Source organism: Pholis gunnellus (genome assembly GCF_910591455.1).
Source record: "Pholis gunnellus genome assembly, chromosome: 12".
In the NCBI taxonomy this organism is placed as follows: Eukaryota; Metazoa; Chordata; class Actinopteri; order Perciformes; family Pholidae; genus Pholis; species Pholis gunnellus.
In genome coordinates, this window is record NC_136539.1 from 18,043,178 (window position 1) to 18,065,081 (window position 21,904).

Genomic DNA, 21,904 nt, shown 5'->3' on the forward strand with positions numbered 1-21,904 from the left:
ATGCTGATTTCCCTGTTAATCAAGCTGTGAAGCAGAAGAACAAAGCTCACCATACCAAACACATCTGGTTCTTAAGAAGCTTTATCGATGTTACAACTCTATTACTTTAAAGATATTTAGTTTAACTGCATCAGCTGCCAACTGTGTGTGCCAAACAACATGTATTTTAATTTCACAACATTAAATTCATTGTCTGTCACTTACTGATTTTCAATGCAGAAAGTCAGTTATTTTTTTTTTTTCATTTCTGCATTGTTTCTTGTTAGCAGCAATATAGTTTTTGTCTCCTGCATGAATGTAGGCGACTTCACCTTCACATCAGCTTTGTGCTTTTGACAGCTTCTTTTGTGTTGTGATGCGGTCCCGAGTGTGATGTGAATTTAAATGTGATGTGTACAAAGACTCGCCTGTCAGGGAGAGAATGATCCAGACTGTCAGAGAGATGATTTGAGTCTGTCGCCAACCATTCCATTTTGAGTTGGCCCCTGAATCACAGACAAACACACACACACACACACAAACATGCACAACCACCCATCAGTGCTTTTACCTTGATTGGCTGCACTCAGAGTCTAAGAATTCATTTTAATTGTTTCCCCCCCCAGGTTCTCTGGCCACAGTGCTGATCTGCTGATCATATAGCTTTCCAGAATCAACCAGTGTGTTTCCTTCCATGGAAACGTGAATAAGAATCAGGCCAGAGCAAGACAATACAGCATACTATACAGTAGGGCTGGGGCAATTCGGCAACGTTATTGACACCATCGATTTCATCAACGCCATCTACGCCATCAAAGTCACCAACGTCACCAACGTCATCAACGTCCATTGGCAAGTCATAAGAATAGCTGCGCCATGTTAAAGCACCCCGGAGAACAAACTGCAGTTAAAAACACAGAATTACTTTTAAGTCTTCACTCTTTGGCTCTAATGAAATTAACAAACAGGCCTTAAAAAAACGTAAATGTCCTTGATTCTTGGATTAAACAGAGTAGTTCGCTTTTTGCTAAACCCAAATTCCTGCCACAAAAGTCTGCTCTAATATACATGCTTTACAGGCCAATAAAGTGGTCAATGCATGTTTTGTGATCACTTGGCATCACATCATCAAGTATTTGGATGGCTTAAGTGAAAGTGTTTGCAGTCCATGCAAACAGTTACACCAGTATAGGCTTGTAGTCTATAGTCCCTTCTACATTTATTAACACCTTCGTAAGTGTGCGCACGCAGTTTGGCAACGGAAGTATGGCGGAGTCCAATAGCTTGTCAAGCTATGCACGGGCATCAACCACCAAAAGATCACAAATGCCAGCCATTAAAGCTAAAAGTCATCACTCGTTAAACTGAAACACATGTTGCTCTGAAACATTCGTGATCCTGTTGGAATTGTGTAGAACTTGAGTTGGTATATAGATTTTGACAACCAAGAATGCAACAACCAGACATTTGTGATGCTGGTAACTGTTTAAATTCAATGTTTAAAGCTTGATTACTTGTCGGGATGATGACTCTCGGCTTTGGAAGGTTCTATAGCCCCTGATGCAACTAACCTGTACTCACGTTGTGAAAACTGACACTTTGTAATACATTCGTAAGCCACTTCTGACTTGTGGGTATTCAAGGGAGAAATACTGTACATATAGACTGCTTGCCTAAGTGGACAGGCCTGTTGCTTGTGCTCAGTCTATAGCCACAGGTCAAAAAATGATTTTTCTTTGTGTGATGCTCAATGTGAGCATATCAGGACAACAGGCCTCTCTCCTCCAAGTAAGCTTGAGTATTTGGTGTTTGATTTTTCCCCCCACTGATGTAGCTCAAGTCAATTTGGATTGGAGCGAGAAAAAGAGCCAGACAGAGACAAATCAATCAGAAAATGCCTGTTTGATGTCTGGTTGAAACTTAATAATTAAGCTCAAAATTATTAGAAACACCGTTGGCTGAAATGTCAACAACAGTTGTGTATCACTAAAGCACATCTGCCTTTCACTGTGAAGCATTTTAGTGGTATTTCTTTTCCATATCGGTTGGTAGGCCAGACAAAATAACCTGAAAATGTGCTCCACTCTCACTTTATAACAAATATACAGTATAATGGTGGCAATCAAATACATACTGGTATACGCACTACATCCTGTAACTACAGCCTACACAGCCTACACCATGACACTGCATCACGGTGTCTGGTGTCACGGTGTCTCATCACAGTATGAATGTGTGCAATTAAAAGTGTGACACTTACAAATTAGCCCTTGACACATCTCTTTTTCAAGCATACATGGAAGACCCTATATCTAATACAACGTTAGTGGCTTGCAATGTCTGATAAGGAAGTCACACACATGTATTTAATGCATTTAACACAACCACCCAGGAGGCTATCAAGCTGGCTTTGACAATAACACAGCCATTGTGCTGTTAATTGCATAAGGAATTCTCAGGCAGCCACCTTTTTCAAATTAATTGCTAAAATAACAAACTGTGTGGCACCGGGCATTCAATTTGAATATTTGTGTCGCATGCATTATATTTAGTGTGCTTATTGGACAAGTCCTCAGCGAGACAAAAGTGCAGCCATAAAAATATATATTTTACAGAAGTTAAGAATTATTTTTAACCAAGACTGAAATTGAACTTTTGCCTCAGGGCCTGAGCTGTCTTGAGTCTTTTCCTCTCCAGTGCACCTGAGCTCTGTAGCCTGGTTCAACAATTCACCATATCACAGTGCATGGCTGCTGCTGCTGCTGCTGTAGATATGAGAAGTCAGTCTAGCAAGACTGTCTGGATGTTTCTGTCTCGTTGGTTTCAGAGTACATTGTGAAACTGAAATGAGATGTGCTCACTCTGCATACTATCAATCTGTTGGCTTTCTGATTGAGTTCTCTATCATATCTGCAAGAGGTGAAACATGATTGAGTGGTGTTTGTGTGGAACCCAAGCTTCATATGTGTTTCTTATTTAGTAATAATGCTTTTCAAATGAATGACTAGTGCATATATTTAACTGACGATATGATCCGTACAGATTTGACACAAATCACCGTCTTTGTTTTGCCTTTTTGCCCGGCGACAACCGTGACTGTTTTCAGGTTGTCTGTACATGTTTGCGTTGACATGATATTTCATCAATACCTGGAAGGCATAACGACCACCTGGACTCAAAGGGTGAACTGATAATAGCTTTTGGTGGGCAAAGGTTACTGTGACCTCACAAAACACGTGCGTGACCATAACTCAAGAATTAATTAGCTAATTATGATAATTTCAGACAAATTTCTAATAATGATGAAGTGATGACACACATTGTGTTCTCCCTGAAAAATGTTCCTGCAGTTTCAGACAACTGAACAGAAATATTTGATTGTGGCTCATAACTGTTACACAATCCCCTTGCCCTGAGCTGTTTGTAAGGTGTGGGTAGCCATTGATGCCAAGTGAGGTGGACAGAAATCCCTGGAGGGACAAGGGCAGGGTAACGTGACCGCATCCTAGGTTTTGTCAGTGCACACGCAATCCTAAGACGTAACATTAAAAGCTTCTACTACATGAAATGCTTAGAAATTGAAATTATGGTTTCATGGGTAGAAGAATGTAAAAGCCTTTCCCCTTGTTTGTTGAATTCAACAACAGATAATTGACATGTCATATGAGTACAACAGCTTGAACAATTAAAAAACATGTTATACTTTTGTGTCTTTTTAAGGATACAATGTGTATATTTTCTAACTCTATAAGATGTAATGGGCTTTACAAGACATTTGCAAATTGTATACCATGACATCCATTTACCTGCTTTAGGTCATACTGCCATAGCATCAAGACTAAAATGTCTAAACAAGGGGGTTTGGGTTTACACACAAAACGATGCTAATTAATTGCGAGACATAACAGGATTATTTAAATCATTGTAGAACTGGTCATATGTAGTTCTGTGCTGTACCGCCAGCAATGTTGGCAACATTTTGAATTCTGTACATGGTGATTAAGTAACTGCTCCTGTACCAGATCCAACTGGCTCATCCTCCTCATGCTGATTTCCACCTGCTTTGAAGGATGTGCTCGGGGATTTTACTTCCTCTGGTAACCATACCTCTTTTCTAACCAAGCCACATTCAGTAAATACTGTATTATTTAGCATGGCTATAATGTTAGGATGCCTTGTTAATTGCAAATTGGGAAATGACTTACCAAGGAGGTACAAAAAACTGCAAGAAAAATACAAACACTGCAGGATAAATTCAATAAGTGCAAGAACAAAATTGACCGATCTATCACTGTTGATGTGAGCAGTATGATTATTATTTATATTGTTTATACTGTGTATGGACAGATTTATTAAGCCCAGTTGCTCAATGTTACCAACCACAAATAGCAAAAACTTTTATTTTTATTTTTCAGCTATGATTTTTGCTAGTTTTTTCATTATTTGAACAACATTAGGCCTGGTATTAGAATACTATCTGGTCCGTTACCACATGATCTGTTTAGCTGTTAACATTATGTGGCTTATTCATAAACTCAGCTCCCAGTTTATTACCTAGTGTTTGCACCGATGTTTCGCTATGAACTTGACTTCCCCGATGTGAAAGGAGAGGCAGTGACGGGTATGTGTCAGCAAAGGTCATGTAATATTATTGTATCCATCACATAGTAGTGTATTGTGGATGTTGTCTTTCATACTTACAGTACACCACAATCATCACAATCATACATACCAGTCTGTACTGTTTTTGCCTTCCACTTTTTTTGTGTTAAGTACACTTCTATACACTTCCTTGACTTTGTGATGTCATCAGACTGGGACGACCCGGGGTGGACTGCTACTGTCAGCATGAGAGCGGAGCAGCTGTTCTTCATCTACAGTTCCTCATCAATGAGGTAAGCCGAACTTCCATTAACAATGCTTTCGTAGCGCCGTGAGTTTTAAAGCTGCTTTTGTTACTGTTATAGCCTATACGTGTTATCAGCAAGGTCTTCTCACTGTCCACCCGAATGCTTCTTCTTGAGGGATTTTAAATATTACCAGCTTATTGGAAGTCATGTTGATGCAATAATATGACTTTTTTTCCTGTTTTGTCTTTGTTTTATAGTTTCTGGTTGACAGTGGAGTTGAATTACTTGACTTAGTAGTGGTGGAGTACAAGATTTGTGACATGATAAAATATCACCAAAGACCTTTTTCCCCCTCATTTCTGAAATATGTAGCATCTATTAATTTAAAAGGCAGATGAGACGTTCCTCTTAGTTGCTAGCCCGTTTCCTGATTTAGAGTATCTGCAGATTTGCACATTGAGATTTATTTTTTAGTAATTTTTTTTACTTTCATGACAATAACGCCACATTGACTTAAAACAAATGATATTGAATTGAGATTGGTACAATTGTTTCTGGTCTCTGATAGAATTTTAACATAATTAATTAGGGAATTTAACAGAAAATTGATACACACCATATATCATCAGTAAATCAAATAATGTGAGTGATTGGTAAGAAAATAAGATTAGTAAAAACAAGATAGTCTTGCCTTTGTTCATGTTGTGATTGCAGAAATTATTAATTCAATTTCACACTGTTGGTATTGTTTCTGACTGTAGGCGGGTTTGTTTTCCAATTCAATGGATTGACTCGGATGGATTTCATTTCAGTTTATGAGAGGTGTGCCTTCAACGTGTCAAACTTGATAGTTTGAGAAACGGAAATATTTTCTAAATTGCTTATTTAACAAAACATTTTCCATGCGGAAGTGCTGACGTTGCCATACACAGCAGCTGGCTTTGTGGTATCACATATCACATATCACACGAACAATCCGTCAGATGGTTCTGTGTAACAAACCATCTGGCGGGTCAGGTTAGTGCCGTACTCAAACACATTTCTGTCGAAAGAGAACAGACGGAGCGAAACCGCTATATACTGGCATTTATATTAAAGCATCATGACCATATGATCGTGACTTTCAGGACGTTTTCCTCTCTGCCTTCTAAAACCATTTTCCCTCACTGCTTGTTCTTCTACTGACAGACCAGTACTGTGTGGGTTGACACATGGCAGTGCTCTGCGTCAGTATTTTAGGACCTTTAACAGCAGCTTTCTCACTGTCATATTTTGTTTAGGAACGAAATACTGTCGGTGTATTAGTAACAAAAAGGGCCTTGTTGTAAGTTAAAGAGCAGGATCACAACGCCGTCTCTCTCTTTGTGTTTCTTGTTCTCGTCTCTCCTTCATTCTGTCGTAATCTACGCACCCTTCCTGACACTCAGATTTTTTTTCTTTTCCCACTCCATTTCTTTTCAAGCCCACTGGCTCTTTCAGCCCACTTCTCTATCACTCATTGGCCCACTCGATGTGTACGAGGTAAATGGAGGTGGATGGGGCTGAATAGGGGTGTGCGTGTGCTGGCGTGACAGGTATTAACTTACGTGTGTATAGGTCTAAGTATATGTTTAAGCACCTGAATGTTGTTGAGTATCTTAGTGTATTTAGTTGTGAGCATGCATGCTACACAGCTTATTTTGACGTTTCACAAATGGCTTTCTAATCAAGTCCGTATCGGGAGGAAGTCGAGGTAGATGGTTGGGTCGAACATGCACAGGACTTTCACCCAGGAGACTGTGTTTGTGTCTGATGTGAAACCCGATGTCAACATTGTTTCATTTTAATTTACGTCCGTCCGTAACTTAAATAACGTAACAAATATACCTATTTTATGCCAAACCATGATGTTTTTACCAGGGCTGGACCCGGATATTCTATTATGCCACTATTGTTCATTGTGTATTGGTATTTGGTTTTCAAACATGCATAAAACCCACCATACCTTTTTAGAAAGTGCTTCGTATCATTAACAATATAAACAAAATTAGATTGTAGAATAATAGAATCCTTAAAAATAAAAAAGAGGGGCTTGCAGACGTGACTTTGAGGTAACATCTTCACTTTGCACACACAGAGGAATGAGATGCAGGAGTGCAGACAGGCCTGTGTGCACCGTCTTCATGAGGCGTTAAAAATAGCACTCGTGGACTCATCGTGAATCAATTTTGTTCGAAAAAACATTTGTTGGGAAAGCCTGTGAGTGTGTGACAGAGGAATTTAATGACACAACTCCGCGCTGACTGAGAGAAGTGCTCCTCCGGTCACAGACGCCCCTCGTGGGCTCCAGGTTGAGTCATCTTTCCTCTCGCTCTGTTCCGGCTGGAGCTTTCGAATACTTAAAATTTTGGAGCCCAAAAAATGATAATCGGGACAGCCTTAGTTTTTACCAAACCTAATCAAGTTAAGTTGTTGCCTAAATATAATGTAATGTAATTGAAAATGCAGTTTAAATGTATCGGAACGTAATTTTGTAAGAGACAGGGTTGTGCTGAATCAATATCTGGGGTCAAGTGTGTCTTATTTAATTGGTGGGTTTATAAAACAGGTGTGTTAGATAGCCTCAGTGTGTTTTGCGTGTGTTTTGCGTGTGTTTGTGTGCCACTGACACAGTTTTGTCTGTGCATTTATTTATGCCCTTTCATGTTTATTTTTTGACTTAATTGCTTGGGGTTCTGCATACAGTGTGCGTGCATGCGTGCATGTTTGTGTGTTGCAGTGTTTGTGTGCTACATCCACACTCCCCGCTGCTTTCTCTTATGTTAAAGAACAGGACGTCACGGTGACTTCTGCGGCTCTTCTCATTGTTCCACAGTGACTAAACGCAGTGCTGTAAGTCAATGCCCTCTCTTGGATTCAGTGTGTGGGTTGTCGGCAGCCTTGCTAATGGTTGACTTGCGTATTCAGACCGGCCTCTTGACATTCGCAGAGGTGTAGTGACATATTCCTGTCGGATGTAAGAGCTCACTAAAGAGGCCACTTCTTGCAGGTGCCTGTGAATGATGAGCTCGTGCATGTGTTGAGGATATGTATATTCTCTCCGCCACACAGAAGTCACACAGTTCAAAAGTTCCAGTTGTCAATCGTTTTATTATTCAGTCAGAATCTCATACCGTGTCTCTCTCTTGCCATTTTATGAGGAGATTTTTTTTGTTCTGTCACTGTGCTGTGCGGAGGGTATGACTAGGCTAATTAATGTGTTTGTTTACCTATTCTGAATTCATTATTTTGCTCGATGAATAATACATCTAAAGAGCCTAGAGGGGGGGCTGCTGAGGGTTGGTGTCAGATGAGGTCAGATAGTGGAGGGGGTGGCAGTGTGTGTGTGTGTGGGGGGGGGGGGGGGGAGGGGGGGGAAGGGGGGGGGGGGGGGGGTGAGTAGGATTGTTGTGCAATGCTGAGGGCTAGATTAAAGGAGGGGTCTGCAGGAGCACTCTAAAGATGTATGTTAAATATATGTCCTTGAAAATAAATGTACAAATATCCAGAAATGATCAGATAAGTGATTCTACTTACAAAAAAACTTTTATTTTTGCCTTATCTAAAATGCTCTAAATGTTGCTCCATTCTAGGGTCCCTAAACAGTCTTGGAATTGCATAAATTGTGTATGACTTCAATCAGCCTAATTGCATTCATGTGTAATGATGATAGTCCCCATCGTAGCTAGCTAGCATGATGTGGTTGGTATACCCATCGTCTTTCATATGGTACCACTACCTTCTCTCCTAGCTTTAAAGCTGAACACGCTGGAGCCTCTTAAAGACAGAAATGTCAGAAATCTCTGGGAAGGGGTCCAAAACTTATATTTCCCAAGCACGTTGCCATCTGCTGCATTAATGAGGTGCACAGCAACAGAGAGCAGAGTTGGGAATGTATATAAGGAACAGACAAACTAACCATTCCTCTGAACTGGTATGTTGATTTAATGGTTTAAGCTACAGGGAAAACGTTGTTATTGAATATTTTTAATTAAGCCCCTTCTCCTCAAAACGTTCTCGAAACAGAGACTGTGCAAATGTTCTCACCTCTGGTGCTTTTGTTTTCAGAAAAAAAACAGTTTTCCGATCTATTCTTATAAGTTGTTAAGTCTCACGTTCAGTGGTAAAGATCTTCTAGAGGACCAACAGGAATAGCCGGAGGACAGACGGAACAGATTTCAACACATCCAGGCAGTCAGACACACACCCCATTAACCTTTGACATGACCTGGGATTGGAGAACTGAATTAGCTCAGAGCAGCTGGTGAACCAGCACAAAGTGTAGTTGTCTTAACTTTAATACTTGAAATACAAATGTCCAGGTATGTTTTTTTGAAGTGGTACTGATTTACAACACTGTGATATGTTTAGAAAGCTGTCAGGCAGATACTCAAACCTGCTACGATTTGCCTTTTTTTCAGCTTCAGAAGAACTTCGATTATCAAGTTTAATGCCACACCTCAGGGCGTTCTCTTACAGGAAGGAACAGACCACACACTGGTTGATGTTAATATTGATTAACCAATAACAGATCATCTGACGCACACAGTGTTTATTGAGTGTTATAGATAGTGATTCCCACTGACCAAATCTATACAGCAGTACACTAATAATAGACAACAGTACACTAATCGTAATAGTACGAAAATGTTCACTGTGTAGAATTTATGAACATCCTCTTTGTTAGAAATATGAAACACATCTTTTTAAAGGTATTTATTGTAGAGATATACAAAGGAAACCATCAATTGACTAGAGTGCTAACCCTCTGTTTTTTTGAGCATATATACACATAAACGCACCTAAAGTAATCTTCTAGATGTTTTTGTTGTGCGATTTTCCCTTGGCCCTGCAGATTGCCCTTTTACCCACGATGTGTACTGTAAATGCATTCGGTCGTCTCGCCTGTGTTGCCATCGAGACATCAAGATAATTATACCATAATGGAGTTGTGGACCCCGGCTATCACCTCTCCCGTTCTCTTACCTCTCCGTCTGGTATGAATTTTCATTAGCGGCTGCTCCACCTCCTCTCACTCCTTCAGGTGACAGGAAATAATATTCAAAATTATCCCTCGACTGTGAAATTAGATTAAATTGTAATCGTTCAAATTACCTGAGGGTGCCGTTTTAGGATTGTTTGGGACAAGACTGTTTTAAACTAATCGGGGCGCAAATATAAAAGAGATTTATTAAAATCTAAAATGGAAAAACAAAATAAAAAAAACATCGAGGCCTGTCTCATTTCCTAATTTTCTTTATAAAAGTAATCAACACATCCCCCATCAGTCGTATTTGACATGGCTAAAGAGAATCGTTATCTATTTATATCAGTGGTGAGAGGGGAGTCAAACAAAATAGAAGACAGTAGACGGAAAATTGTCTTCGTTTTTTCCTAATTTAGGAAGATTATTTATGTTTGTTTCATAAACAAGGTTTCATTGCTCACTTTGCAAACAGGCTTTAATGAAGAAGCATCATTTCAGTGAGATGTGAGAGTCACAGGTGGTACTGAAAAATGAAGGTCATTCTTCTATATTGAGAACTTGGATGGGGGTAAAAGGAGGATTTATTCACATATCAAGCGTTTTTACTGGACAGGACTTAATCCTTTTTATTGTCTGAATGTAATAAATATATTTTTTCTCTCCAGAATAATCACATTTATGGCTATTTGTATACTGACATAGGACTGTCTGCGTGTTTTCTATGAGAAAAACTGTTCTGAAAATGCTTCCACACACGCACATACAAAATGCTCATTTTATTATATAGTAGCGTGTATCTCCAGTCTTTTTACTCTTACCTTTTTTTACCTTATAACAGAAATAGGATTCAACAAATATTTTTACCATAGAGAGTGAGAGATTCAGGGAGTGGGGAGAACACGTTCACCGATATGGAAATCACTGGGAAGAATGTTTTTTATCCTCCCTTGCACTGTACAGTCCTTAATCCCACGATTAAGTTTGTAATCTAAAGCTTATTCTCCCTGGGCCCCAGTCTTTACAGTGATGCCCTATTAGGAAAGCCGCACTGGGAATTTCACTGTAATTACAATCCTCAGAACTTGGAAACCAGCCGACATAATTTGAAAATATGTTCCCTCTCACAATTGTCATCCAAATTTATATGATTCCGTGTGATTTTGCTCTGAACCAGGACAGCCATTCATCCATTATCTGGAACCGCTTATCGGAGTCGCGGGAGATTTGGACCCATCTCTCTTTTTCGCCTCTTTTTCGCCTTGCGAGAAGGCAGGGTACACCCTGGACAGGTCGCCAGATTATCCCAGGGCTGACGCACAGACATCAACCCTTCACGCTCAGACATGTCATCAGTAACCTAAGCTGCGTGTCTTTGGAAGCCGGAGAACCCGGAGAAAACGTACGCTAACACGTGGAGAACATGCAAACTCCACACAGAAATGTTGGTCAGAGGGTTCGAATCTGGGTTCCTCTTGCTGTGGACTCCATACTGTGCGCTAAAAGACACCAACCGACAAATGTAACATATTATAACTTTAACACAAAATTATGCTTTATACGGTAAGAGACAGGTTCTGGGTGTTTGTGTTCCTTTAAACGCCTAAAAATAATGTCATATGTTGAACACGAAACCCAGATTTTCCTTTTGATATGTTAAAAAATCATCTGAATGTCTTCAAAGATGGCCGGCTTAACAGTTATAAAAAGCTGTAATAATTACAGACACTTTTATTATTTTTGTGTCCATAGCTCTGGTGTTTAGGCTTTAAAGTAAACATCTATGGGACATCTAATTATGAAATAATGTTTGGGTAAGTCAAGGGACAGCTGTTTAAGCTCTTACCTGTGTACTTGAGAGACACTGTACTTCATGTTATTGTGACCAAATGCACCTTTGTGTACACAAGTAGATTGTTTGGATCTTCTTGCGTGTGTTACAGCTACAATTTTGTGCTTACAGTCTATTCAACCAGGACTACAGACATTGGGTCGAATAAAAAAAGTGTCCCTCTGTGTGCGCATAATGATTCGTTACTGATGTCTTTCTCTTTTTCTTTGTCTTTAGGGTGCGCTGGTCACAGCCTGTGCAGATGACACACTTCACTTGTGGAATCTCCGTCAGAGGCGACCGGCTGTCCTCCATTCACTTAAATTCAATAGAGAGAGGTAAGCATCAATTCCACCTGATAAAACAAACATACACGCACACACAAATGAACACAAACAGGTACACCCTCAACCACATCATGCACACAAACTCCACACCTTGCTCCAGTGAAAGATGGCTGTGCCTGCCTTGAGGTCAGTACATACTATTTTACACAGGCAGTGAGGGATAAGCTCCCCAAAACCCCGCTAACTACAGGAGCCCAATACACAGTAATGGCTATAATACTTTATTCTGCATCCAGTAATGTTTAGCACCTTGACAGCTCTAATCAGAGATCTGAAAGAGTTGTCTCTTATTTCACAGATGTATTACTTTTAGAGCTCTTTTCCTAAATCCCTGATACCACTAGGCAGTGCCTTCTAAGCCCTAGAAAGGCCCCTGCTCATCCCACATCCCAAACCACCCGGCATATACCGGCTGCCGAACCATCTCTCAGCTGCAGCATCGGCGTCAGTCAGAGCTTTTCCACCAGGAAGACGCATTTAATCAGTTGAGTCTGGAAGACAGTGAAGCGGCGTGTTGACAGGACAAGGCCGGCTCCTCTGTTCTGCCTCTGATCCTTTTTCACCCTGTCTGACAAACCTGAGAAGGAGGATCTGCTGGCTTGAAGCTCTTCTCTTCTGTCTCAGCTGGCGACCCCTTCTGCCTTGTGTGCCACCCTCAATAACACCACCGCAGGCTGTTAGAGCTGACTTCTCAGTGGTTATTAAGCAGCTGAACCCATCTCCTTTGACATGTTGCCAGCCACCCAAATCCTCAAGACGCATAAGGCAGTTTTCACATGGCTAGAAACGGGCATCAACGGAGACAGCTGGTGGTATATTTTAAAGTGATAGGGTGTTTTGAAGTCGGGTTGTGTAAGGTACTTATTAGTCTTACAATACATGTAGATGGCGACGACTCCAGTTTGGAAAAGCAGACAGGAGCACAGGCACGGCGGCAAAGTTATGTACCCGCTGTAAACGGGGGCTGCAGTAAAACTCCACCATTAAACTTTAATGGCAAATAATGGATTCTAGATGCTGATTCTTGGTTTTTGGATACATCTTCCCTCTTTTCTTCCTTGTGAAAACCTTTGGGCCTTCTGGAGGTACACAGAGTTGACTCAGTTGTCAAAGTAAATCATTTTGCTGTCCTCCCCGAGCATTCTCTGAAACAGGTTGTTCAAACTAGGGGTGGCCACTGCAGTTGTTTACCTATACAGAGCACACAAGCAGAGTTCGCTATTTGTGTCCACAGGGGCATAATAGCAAGCTATGGGTGTGTGGTAAAACGAGCACTACTGTGTCACGGCAGGGGTTGCAATTGTTCACGTCTGCAAAGTCTGTGTAGACAGATTGAAAACCTTTTGTATTGTGTCTGCTTTAGTTCTCTGAATTTGCCATAAACCATCACATGGTCAACATAAGAGGACGCTCTTTCTAATATCAAGGCCAGTTGGCGGCGTTCGGATAGTTCAACAGCTGAATGTGTACGTTTAGGTGCAAGTTGGTGTGTCATATTTCTGTAGCAAGGCTATGTTTGCGTGAAATAATCAAGGCTTAAATGTTATGTTCATAAATACAATATTTTATTTACTCCTCATTTCATAACAGCAAACAAAAGATTACACACAAAGCAAAACACAAATATATAGTGTTAACTTAGCAGTAGATAAATATTAGGTGAGTATGTTAAACAAAGGACGATTCTCCTATTCCTCTTGTTTAAAATGCTTCATATTTAAGTTAAACTTATACAATGAGTTCATACTTTTTGTCTTTCGGCAAGGGAAACGGCAACTAAAAGTTGATTTCCACCTTGTACCTCCTGAGTCATGGTCAGGGACATTTAATGAATATGACCGCTTTCCCACTAAACGTGATGGAATATATAATGTGCAATCAAAAAGCAAATGAGGTGTAGTAAGTAAGAGTAAGACAATGTCATCGTAGGCACACAATAAAATTACGTTTGGTAACTCTCCGTGACCAGCAGTAATCAAAACTGCTGCTGGAGGACTGAGAACACTGAGCCACCATCAGATATATTTGAGATTTTATTCCGTGTTCTTTATTCTTCTTGTTCATGAAAATCAAGGGTCACAGTGTTAATTCAAGTGTTACTTTCGATGAGTACATGTGATTGCCAACGCAACCTGATTGCAATTACAAGTCAAGGACAGCTGAGTCACAGAGCATGATTTCTCTCCACTGAAACTTTCCATCACAAGAGAGCAGAAAGCTCTCTCGCAACGAAAAATATCAATGCTATAAAAAAGCACATTGAACACAAACTCGACCAAGGCCACTTTCATTATGCAACAGAGCCTTAAAGGATAATGGGCTGCAGGAGTTTTTTTAAATCCATGTACTGTCTGCAAGTTGTTAGGGAGAGAACTTTTCTTCTCTGCTTCTCAGGGTTCAAGTCATTAGTGTCTGAGAACTTTCAACATTTTTTCAAACCTTGTTCAAATTGTAATGACTTTTAAACCGAGGAATCGTGTAGTTTTAAACCCTAAATGTACTTTCAGAAAGCGGCAGGCAGAGACTGTTGCCTCTATTGATTCCAATGTAAACATGGCAGCCATAGAAAACAGAGCCAAAGGCGTCATACTGTAAGGCCGTGCCCACAGGAGGGGAAAACAATCAGTGCCCCAATATGCAACCAGGGGCTGAAACGCTAAACAATTGCCTGTAGCTAGCTAAAAACGATGATGGGACAAGTTAGCAAGCTAATCTTAGCTATGTGTTAGCAAGCAACTGTAGTAAGCCAGGGCACTTGCAAATATAAAACTGTACAGATTTCTGACTCATCCACATTCCACCACGTAACACAAGTTACATACTGTCAAAATGCTTTGGTTTTACTCACAGCAATGCAGTTAGCCTAAATCTGACATTTGGGCAAAATGCTTGAAACACACATAGGCAAACACTGAGTGTCAGTTAGTTAGTTAGTTAGTTAGTTGGTGTAACTGGTAGTCAGAGAGTTCCCCCGCTGCCGCCCTTTTAAAATACAAACTACTGATGAAGCAGTCTCAGCTCGCTGTCTGAAAATACATTTAGTCATTTTGTTTTCAGAAATCAGAACTTTACTGGATGTAATTATTTACACAGCTTATTCCTTTACAGTCTGTCACTTTTTGTGTGGTTATTTTAGTAATGTATTCAGTTTGTATGGGGTACTGTTTAATACTTTTGTGGTGTGCCTTTTCCTGATCATATTTATACATCGCTTTTGCTTCTGCATAACCTCAATACATTAATCCTTTGTGAAAACATCACATGCCAGTCCATTTAAAAATGTCCAATTCAGATAGTCCACGGATTTTATATTTTACATTCATAACCTAGCCGCTGGACCTTTTCAGTGTGTGTTGCACATGCCCACACGAACACGTGGAGGCAAAGGTTAGGAATAATGTTTATCAAAAGTGTTGAAAACCTGTTTCAGTAGCATTCTCCCTGTCTTGTGATGCAGTGTGGTAGGAAGCAGAACCACTAACTCTCAGTGGCAGAGCAGTGAATCATGCTCCAAGAAAAAAGGCATCGTGAGTCATCCGTCAGAGGCCGGGCAGCGACGTTGCCATTTCGCTCCGTCTCTCAAAACTGAATATCTGACAATTAGCACCCTAACACCTCGAAGAATTCCCCAAGAATAACTTCTTAATCACTGGAAATGGTGTAGGGAATTGTTTTGTGATAACTGTCAGTGTCTCGTGTCTGCCACCCCCCCTCGACTGTCATGCTGTTGTCACAAAGAATTTGAAGAATCTCAGTCCAAACAAAACACACACACACTACAATACATGAAACATTGGACACTTTCGCAGAATACAAAGAGGCATTTGAGCTAATGTAAACATCTGTGTGTTTGAGCTATCCAACATGAATTCCTTGAGCAATTGTGTCATGTCTCCTGCAGAGGAAATGACTAGGCCAGTTCCCAAGATGATGTCACCAATTCAATTCATCTCTAAATCTTTTTACTTCATTAAGAGTATCTTAAGAGTATCTGGTCTTGCAGTGGCCGGTCAGCCGGCAGCCAAACCCACGTGTCCTGCTGTCCTCTTTAATTGATAATTATAAGACCCTTTGATGGGGCCTGGTCTGACTGTATGGAATTAAAACTATGCCTTCGACTATCTCCAAATTTACGTCTGAATCTGTAATTATCACTACCTCCTTCCTCTTTCTGTCATCTTTTCTCTCATTGAAGTTTTCCCTTAAACCCATGTCTTTTATTGGATCCTTCCTGTGACATTTTATATAAACGGTCAGCTCATGACGGAGGTAATCAGTGCTAAGAGGCTTCTCTATAGAGGCCCCAATTTCTTTCACAGGGAAAACATTATGACTCATCGGGTTACTGCAGATATGCTTTCGAAATTCGGCAATTTAGATGAATAACTATCAAAAGTTTTGCACAGTGATAGGAACATTTGCACAGCTAGATGTTTCACTGTGCCTAACACAAGTTTGTGAAGAGGTTTTGATCTCGTCTGTTGCTTTCTGTGTAGAATTAGACCTACTAACCCTCAAAGGTCAGTCACTACCTCAAACAAATGAATATGTAAATGCAGTTGTAAAAGAAAGAGGACTGTATAATCCTTCATCACTCGCACCCCACCCGCCCCTCTGCCAGTTTGAATATTGTCATCTCCCCGAGCCCCTAAAATCCTTATCGAATTGTCTGCCATCTCATTTGTCTGCTATCTAATAATCCTGCCGCTTGCTGGGTGGGTGGATGTGGGGCTAGAGCCCAATGACCCCTCCCCTTCTACAAGGTAATCAGCAATGACAGGAGTGACTTTGTGTGTGCTGCTCTTCCTTCGATGGTTTATGAAGATGTAGGTTGCTAATGTCAGAGCAATAATGGTTTAAGCTGCCGCACTTCATGGTTCTTTTTTATATGCCACATGTATACCTTACATGCCTTCATGGTTATTTCTTTTGATTCACTTATAGCAATTAGGGTTTATAAAAGACCTGAAAAATGTGAAATCCCCAAAAGGTTTTGGTAAAGTTTGTTTTTTAGTCATGCTAGTCATCACTCAGGTATGGGCATAGTAGGCTAAGAGGGACATTATATAGGCTACCATAGTTTTGTACAGAAAACGCGTACACGGATTTTACGCTATTGAAGGAGAACCCCATACAATAGCTTATCAACGACCCAGTGAGACAATATTAGTGGATCAAAGAAGATATTTTCATTTCATATAAGTCTTAATTTCTATATCTATACAGAGTTGTAAAACTCCTTTGATAGGACATGCGAGCAGTAAGAAAGCTTTGCTGACACATCCGGTGGACATTGTAATGTGAAGACTGTCTGCGGTGGGCTCCGGTAGCTGTTCCCTGAAGCGCTGCGCTGTACACATTTTCTTTGATCAGGCCTCTGCTGTCCAGTGAAACGTGTTGCACTGTTATCATGTGAAACTCTCCGTATGAACCTCTCATGCATATTTTGTAGTTCAGTGTCACTATAAAGGGCAGGAAGAGCGAATGTAGGAGTGAATAACTATACGTAAAGGCTCTGCATTGTGGAGGAAAGTAGATTTTCACTTTTCTGCTGAGTGAAAAATTCACCTTGATTTAAGAAGTCAGGCCATGACCTCCGTGAATGAGTCAGGGTATAACTTCTAAGAAGAAGGGCATTTATTACCATTAACAACTGGCTCAGGAAGTCTGCCAGTAGACGACAACTTGGCTATACTGCCTTATAGCCCGTGCTTGTTCAATTGATTCATTCGTGTTTGGCCCAATAATTGCTTTTTCTTTTTTGCTGTATTTTACAATAAATAAATTCATTTTGAATAAGAATAGGTGTTTGCCAGTTATTAGTTGACTATTGCTCACAATTATGTACTATTTACATAACTGAAGCTTGAACCTAACTATCCTAATCCTTATAATTGGCAGCTTGAAAGCACCTGGTTTGAATGAAAGCAGAATGTGCACAATATCCAGGGGTGAACGTCAAGGAGTGTAGCTCAATGTGCTTATGTACAAAATACACTGTTTAATTACGCCACACAGAAACACTGATCCTTCCAATCCTTGGAACAAACTGAATCATCGACCCCTTTGTGACTGTTCATATTCTAACACTCGGTCTCTCTCTCCTCCTTTTGTTTCTTGTCCTCCAGGATCACGTTTTGCCACCTTCCCTTTCAGAGTAAATGGCTGTATGTGGGGACCGAGCGTGGAAACACACACATCGTCAACATCGAGTCCTTCATTTTGTCTGGATACGTCATCATGTGGAACAAGGCCATAGAACTGTGAGTTGTCCAATGCTCCAAATACTGGATTTGACAGAAACAATGCTGATCAGCTATTGATGACAGTGATGTCATTTGAATGTGATCAATACGACGATGCCAGTGGTGTGAATAGCAGCGGGTCGGGCAGTCAGTTGGTAGTTCAATATCAAGGGGCACTTTACTAGGTCTTGTATGCAGTCTTAAAATAAGATTGGAAGATAGCATCTGCCAACAGGGGTGACATCACTTGTAAATTTGTTTTACAAGCAGTTTCAGATTTCTCAAGAGGAGTAATCTTTTTGAAAGCGAGGTCAAACTCATTTCATTGTTCAAATCTTAAATTGCAACAGTTAAAAAATGTTTCATTACAGAAACTGAGAGTTTAAATGCCACATGACGCTGCTCTGCCGACGCCTTTGGTTAATGGTCAGGTTCATGAATTAGCGAGTCAGACAAGGTTAATTTGTTGGCATTATTTTTTAATTCAACAACAGGTTTTCCCAATTAACTCAGAATTTTCAGTTCTTATGTAGGTATTTAGTGAAGTGAACAGTAATGGCTTTCATTATTATAGCTGTAGCTTTGGGTGAATATGTGAATGGCATTTTTGATAATCGCTAAAATAACTAGCCTAAACCTTCGCTTGCGCCGCTTCCAATGCCCCCCCCCCCCCCCCCCCCACACACACACACACACACACACACAGTGAAATAAAAGCCTTATGTTCAAAATCATTGGATTGTTGGTGAATCGATTCTGTGCTCCTGATGTTAAGGTGGGCCCAATCCTCGTGTGTATTCATACGTTGTTGTTCAGCCACATTTAACTAAACAAACTGACTGTTAGACGTATTTGATATTTCACATAATATCTATAAAAATAAAACAAAAAAGATACGATGGTGAATCAACTGAAGACTGAATGAATTGTTAAGATATATACATTTCACAGTGCGCCATAAAACGACTGAAGAGATCACATGCATCCACAGGCTTTCTCCTTCCATTGTGTTAATGTTCCCAGTTGGCTGTAAGCATTCTCGATGTTATATAACGCCTCACGTTTGGGCGTGATATTATTCGCCAGTCAACAGAAGCCTTTATTCATTTGTTGACATGCACTTTTGTCTGTTGCAAGTTTTGACTGTGTGGCTGAAATATGCTGCAGATTAACAACTTCAAGTTGCCATAAAGTACACAAATGGTGCTGAGTTGCATTGTATGCCCGTTTGTTTCTGTTGGTTTCACCCACCTACGCAGCGTTCTTCTGGTGTTACCCTGACAAGTCCCCTGCTGCAGTGTCAGTCACAAGTCACTCTCATACCAAGCCATCGTGTTGCCTTCTGACAGCCCAAACTATAGTGAGCAAGTCATAACACTGATGTGTACGTGTGGGGGGTCTGTCTGCCAATCATTGCTAAAGTCTCGGCGGCTGAGGCGGTGGATGGGATTTTGCACATCACGTAAAATTTCTTCCATCTACAAAGGTTTACATTTTTTTTTATTATCTTTAAGTATTAGTTGGTACTAAATGAATTATTTGATGAACAGGTAATCTTTTACTGCAAAAAAAACAGTAAAATGGTATCCCACAGTGGTGTGTCACCTGAAAAAAAGAAGAAGATAAAACAGTATTTAATATTCATGAAATGTAGCATTAAACCTAATTGGAAAAGAGCCACGGTGCACTATATCATACAGCAAAGGCCACTGCTTTAATGGGTGAAGACACTGTTTAAACCTTCATCTAGTAGCTAAGATACAATCTGCCTGATTCAAGTGACAATGGTTGATCAAACACATTAGTTTCCTGGAAATGAACGGATCTAATGTTCAGAATAACCTCCTGTTTACTTTGTAGCACACTATATTTAACTTCTACCATTCTATTTAAATATACAAATTCTGACTGGGAAATGTGTGTAACATATGGTGCAACCAGAATCCCACCCTTTCCACAAATACCACTTTCTGCAAGCAAATCCGATAATATCGGAGTTTTTTTAATTGGTGCGGTGCCTGTGCGGAGCAAGCCCAGCGCTGCTTGGCTCCTGGAAGCTGCTTACAGCGCTGTCGGGGGGGCATGCCCGTGCATTGTGTGTGTGGCCGTTCACAATGCGTTCACAATGCGTTCAGAAAATTCAACAAAGCACTCCCTGGGGTCACACCCGACAAGTGTGAAGTATATCAGATGAGTGCTTCTCGAGATATGCAAATAGCACACAGACAGACAGAGATTCCTTGTTTTAGTCTTGAATTTATAATCAGTTATATAGTGTTTCACAGGCAGATAATAAATCTAATCAGAAGGTAGAGCGGGTTTTCCTTTGATTACAAGGTCAGTGGTTTGATCCCCGGCTACTCCTGTCCATATCTCAAAGTGTCCTTGACCCTGTGTACGGTAAAATGCAGTCCATTTACCATAAAGTCATCTTTCTTTTTACTTTACTTAACAGTATTGAGATGATTGAATTCGCTTTAAATTTGACAACATTTTTAAACTTGTAGATATTCAGTAGATATAAATATTTTGGAGCCAAGGAGCCCCCCCAAAAAAACACAATTGGGAGAGTGGAAATCTACTCTCGAACTTGAGACCTTATATAGTGCATCCAATTTAATCTGAATATTTACAGAATAGCTCCTGACATTTTTGGAAGTCGGATCTTTGCTGTCATCTGGCCTATAAAGGGACGGTTGGCAACCCCAACTAGCTGCTGATTAGACAGATGAAGAGCCTCCAATGACTAACTGACTGCAGTTTGTACGGTTGTGTTCATATAGTCATACAATGTGCAGACATGTCAGGCAATAGAAAATAAAACACCTTTTGGATTCAGCATAGTCACATGTTAGATAAAGATGCCATGCACACAATGCTGTGCTGTGCTGTGCTGACTATAGGCAATAGGTTTCTCTACACTCCGTATTATGTTCTGCTTGAGCATACACTGTAATATATTCTCTAACAGTCAGCACTCTGCACCTTTCTGAAGTGAGGTTCATTGAAAGTTGAACAAGAGAATGAAAATTCTCTCATCAACACAGAGCGACCGGGGAGTTTCATAGTTTGGCTGAGGAAACATGAATAGGGATGAGGGGGTACTTTTTCTGTGTTTCCTGCAGTGGAACGTTGTGCGAGCAAGGGATAACTCATCCACCCTCTCCACCGTAAACAAACATCAGATTGTGAGTCACACAGTATTCGTTGTGTGTTTACCTTTGTGTGTATTTGTGTTTTCACAGTGTTCGTTTGTGTGACAGCTATTCACAGATGCATTCGTTTAATAAGGACCAAAGTGTGCTCTCTTGGAAATAATCTGTTATAGCAACAATTCAACTGGGGCCACTGTGCCCAAACAGGAGGGCCGGGCTCTCATTCAAATTCAAATGGGTTTTTTTTTGCAACATATTTAATGCACAATTTCATCTTCAGGAAATTCATTCCAAAATGAGATGCAAGGAGAAGTGGGAAAACACGGCCGCACGCTGCTCACTCTGCTTCAGTTCATAGATCCCTGTTGATGAGCAGAATTCTGTTTACGCCTGGCATCATGTCAGCTGTAATCAACATTGGCATGTTTGGCTATTTCTGTTATTGAGATTATAAAATAAGCAATGAGCTTTCAGCGTCCGCCTGGTTCCTACTTT

General features: G+C 40.4%; 1 protein-coding gene across 1 annotated transcript in view; it reads left to right on the forward strand.

The window, feature by feature from the left end:
- Positions 1–21,904, forward strand: part of stxbp5l (syntaxin binding protein 5L) — a gene marked incomplete at both ends in the record, with an annotated part of 108,968 nt that overhangs the window by 40,236 nt on the left and 46,828 nt on the right. Inside the window, 3 exons of the mRNA XM_079169820.1 lie at positions 4,793–4,874; positions 11,900–12,000; positions 18,138–18,272. Of these exons, the coding sequence (XP_079025946.1) occupies positions 4,793–4,874; positions 11,900–12,000; positions 18,138–18,272 (318 nt within the window). The remainder of the gene's footprint in view (positions 1–4,792; positions 4,875–11,899; positions 12,001–18,137; positions 18,273–21,904) is intronic.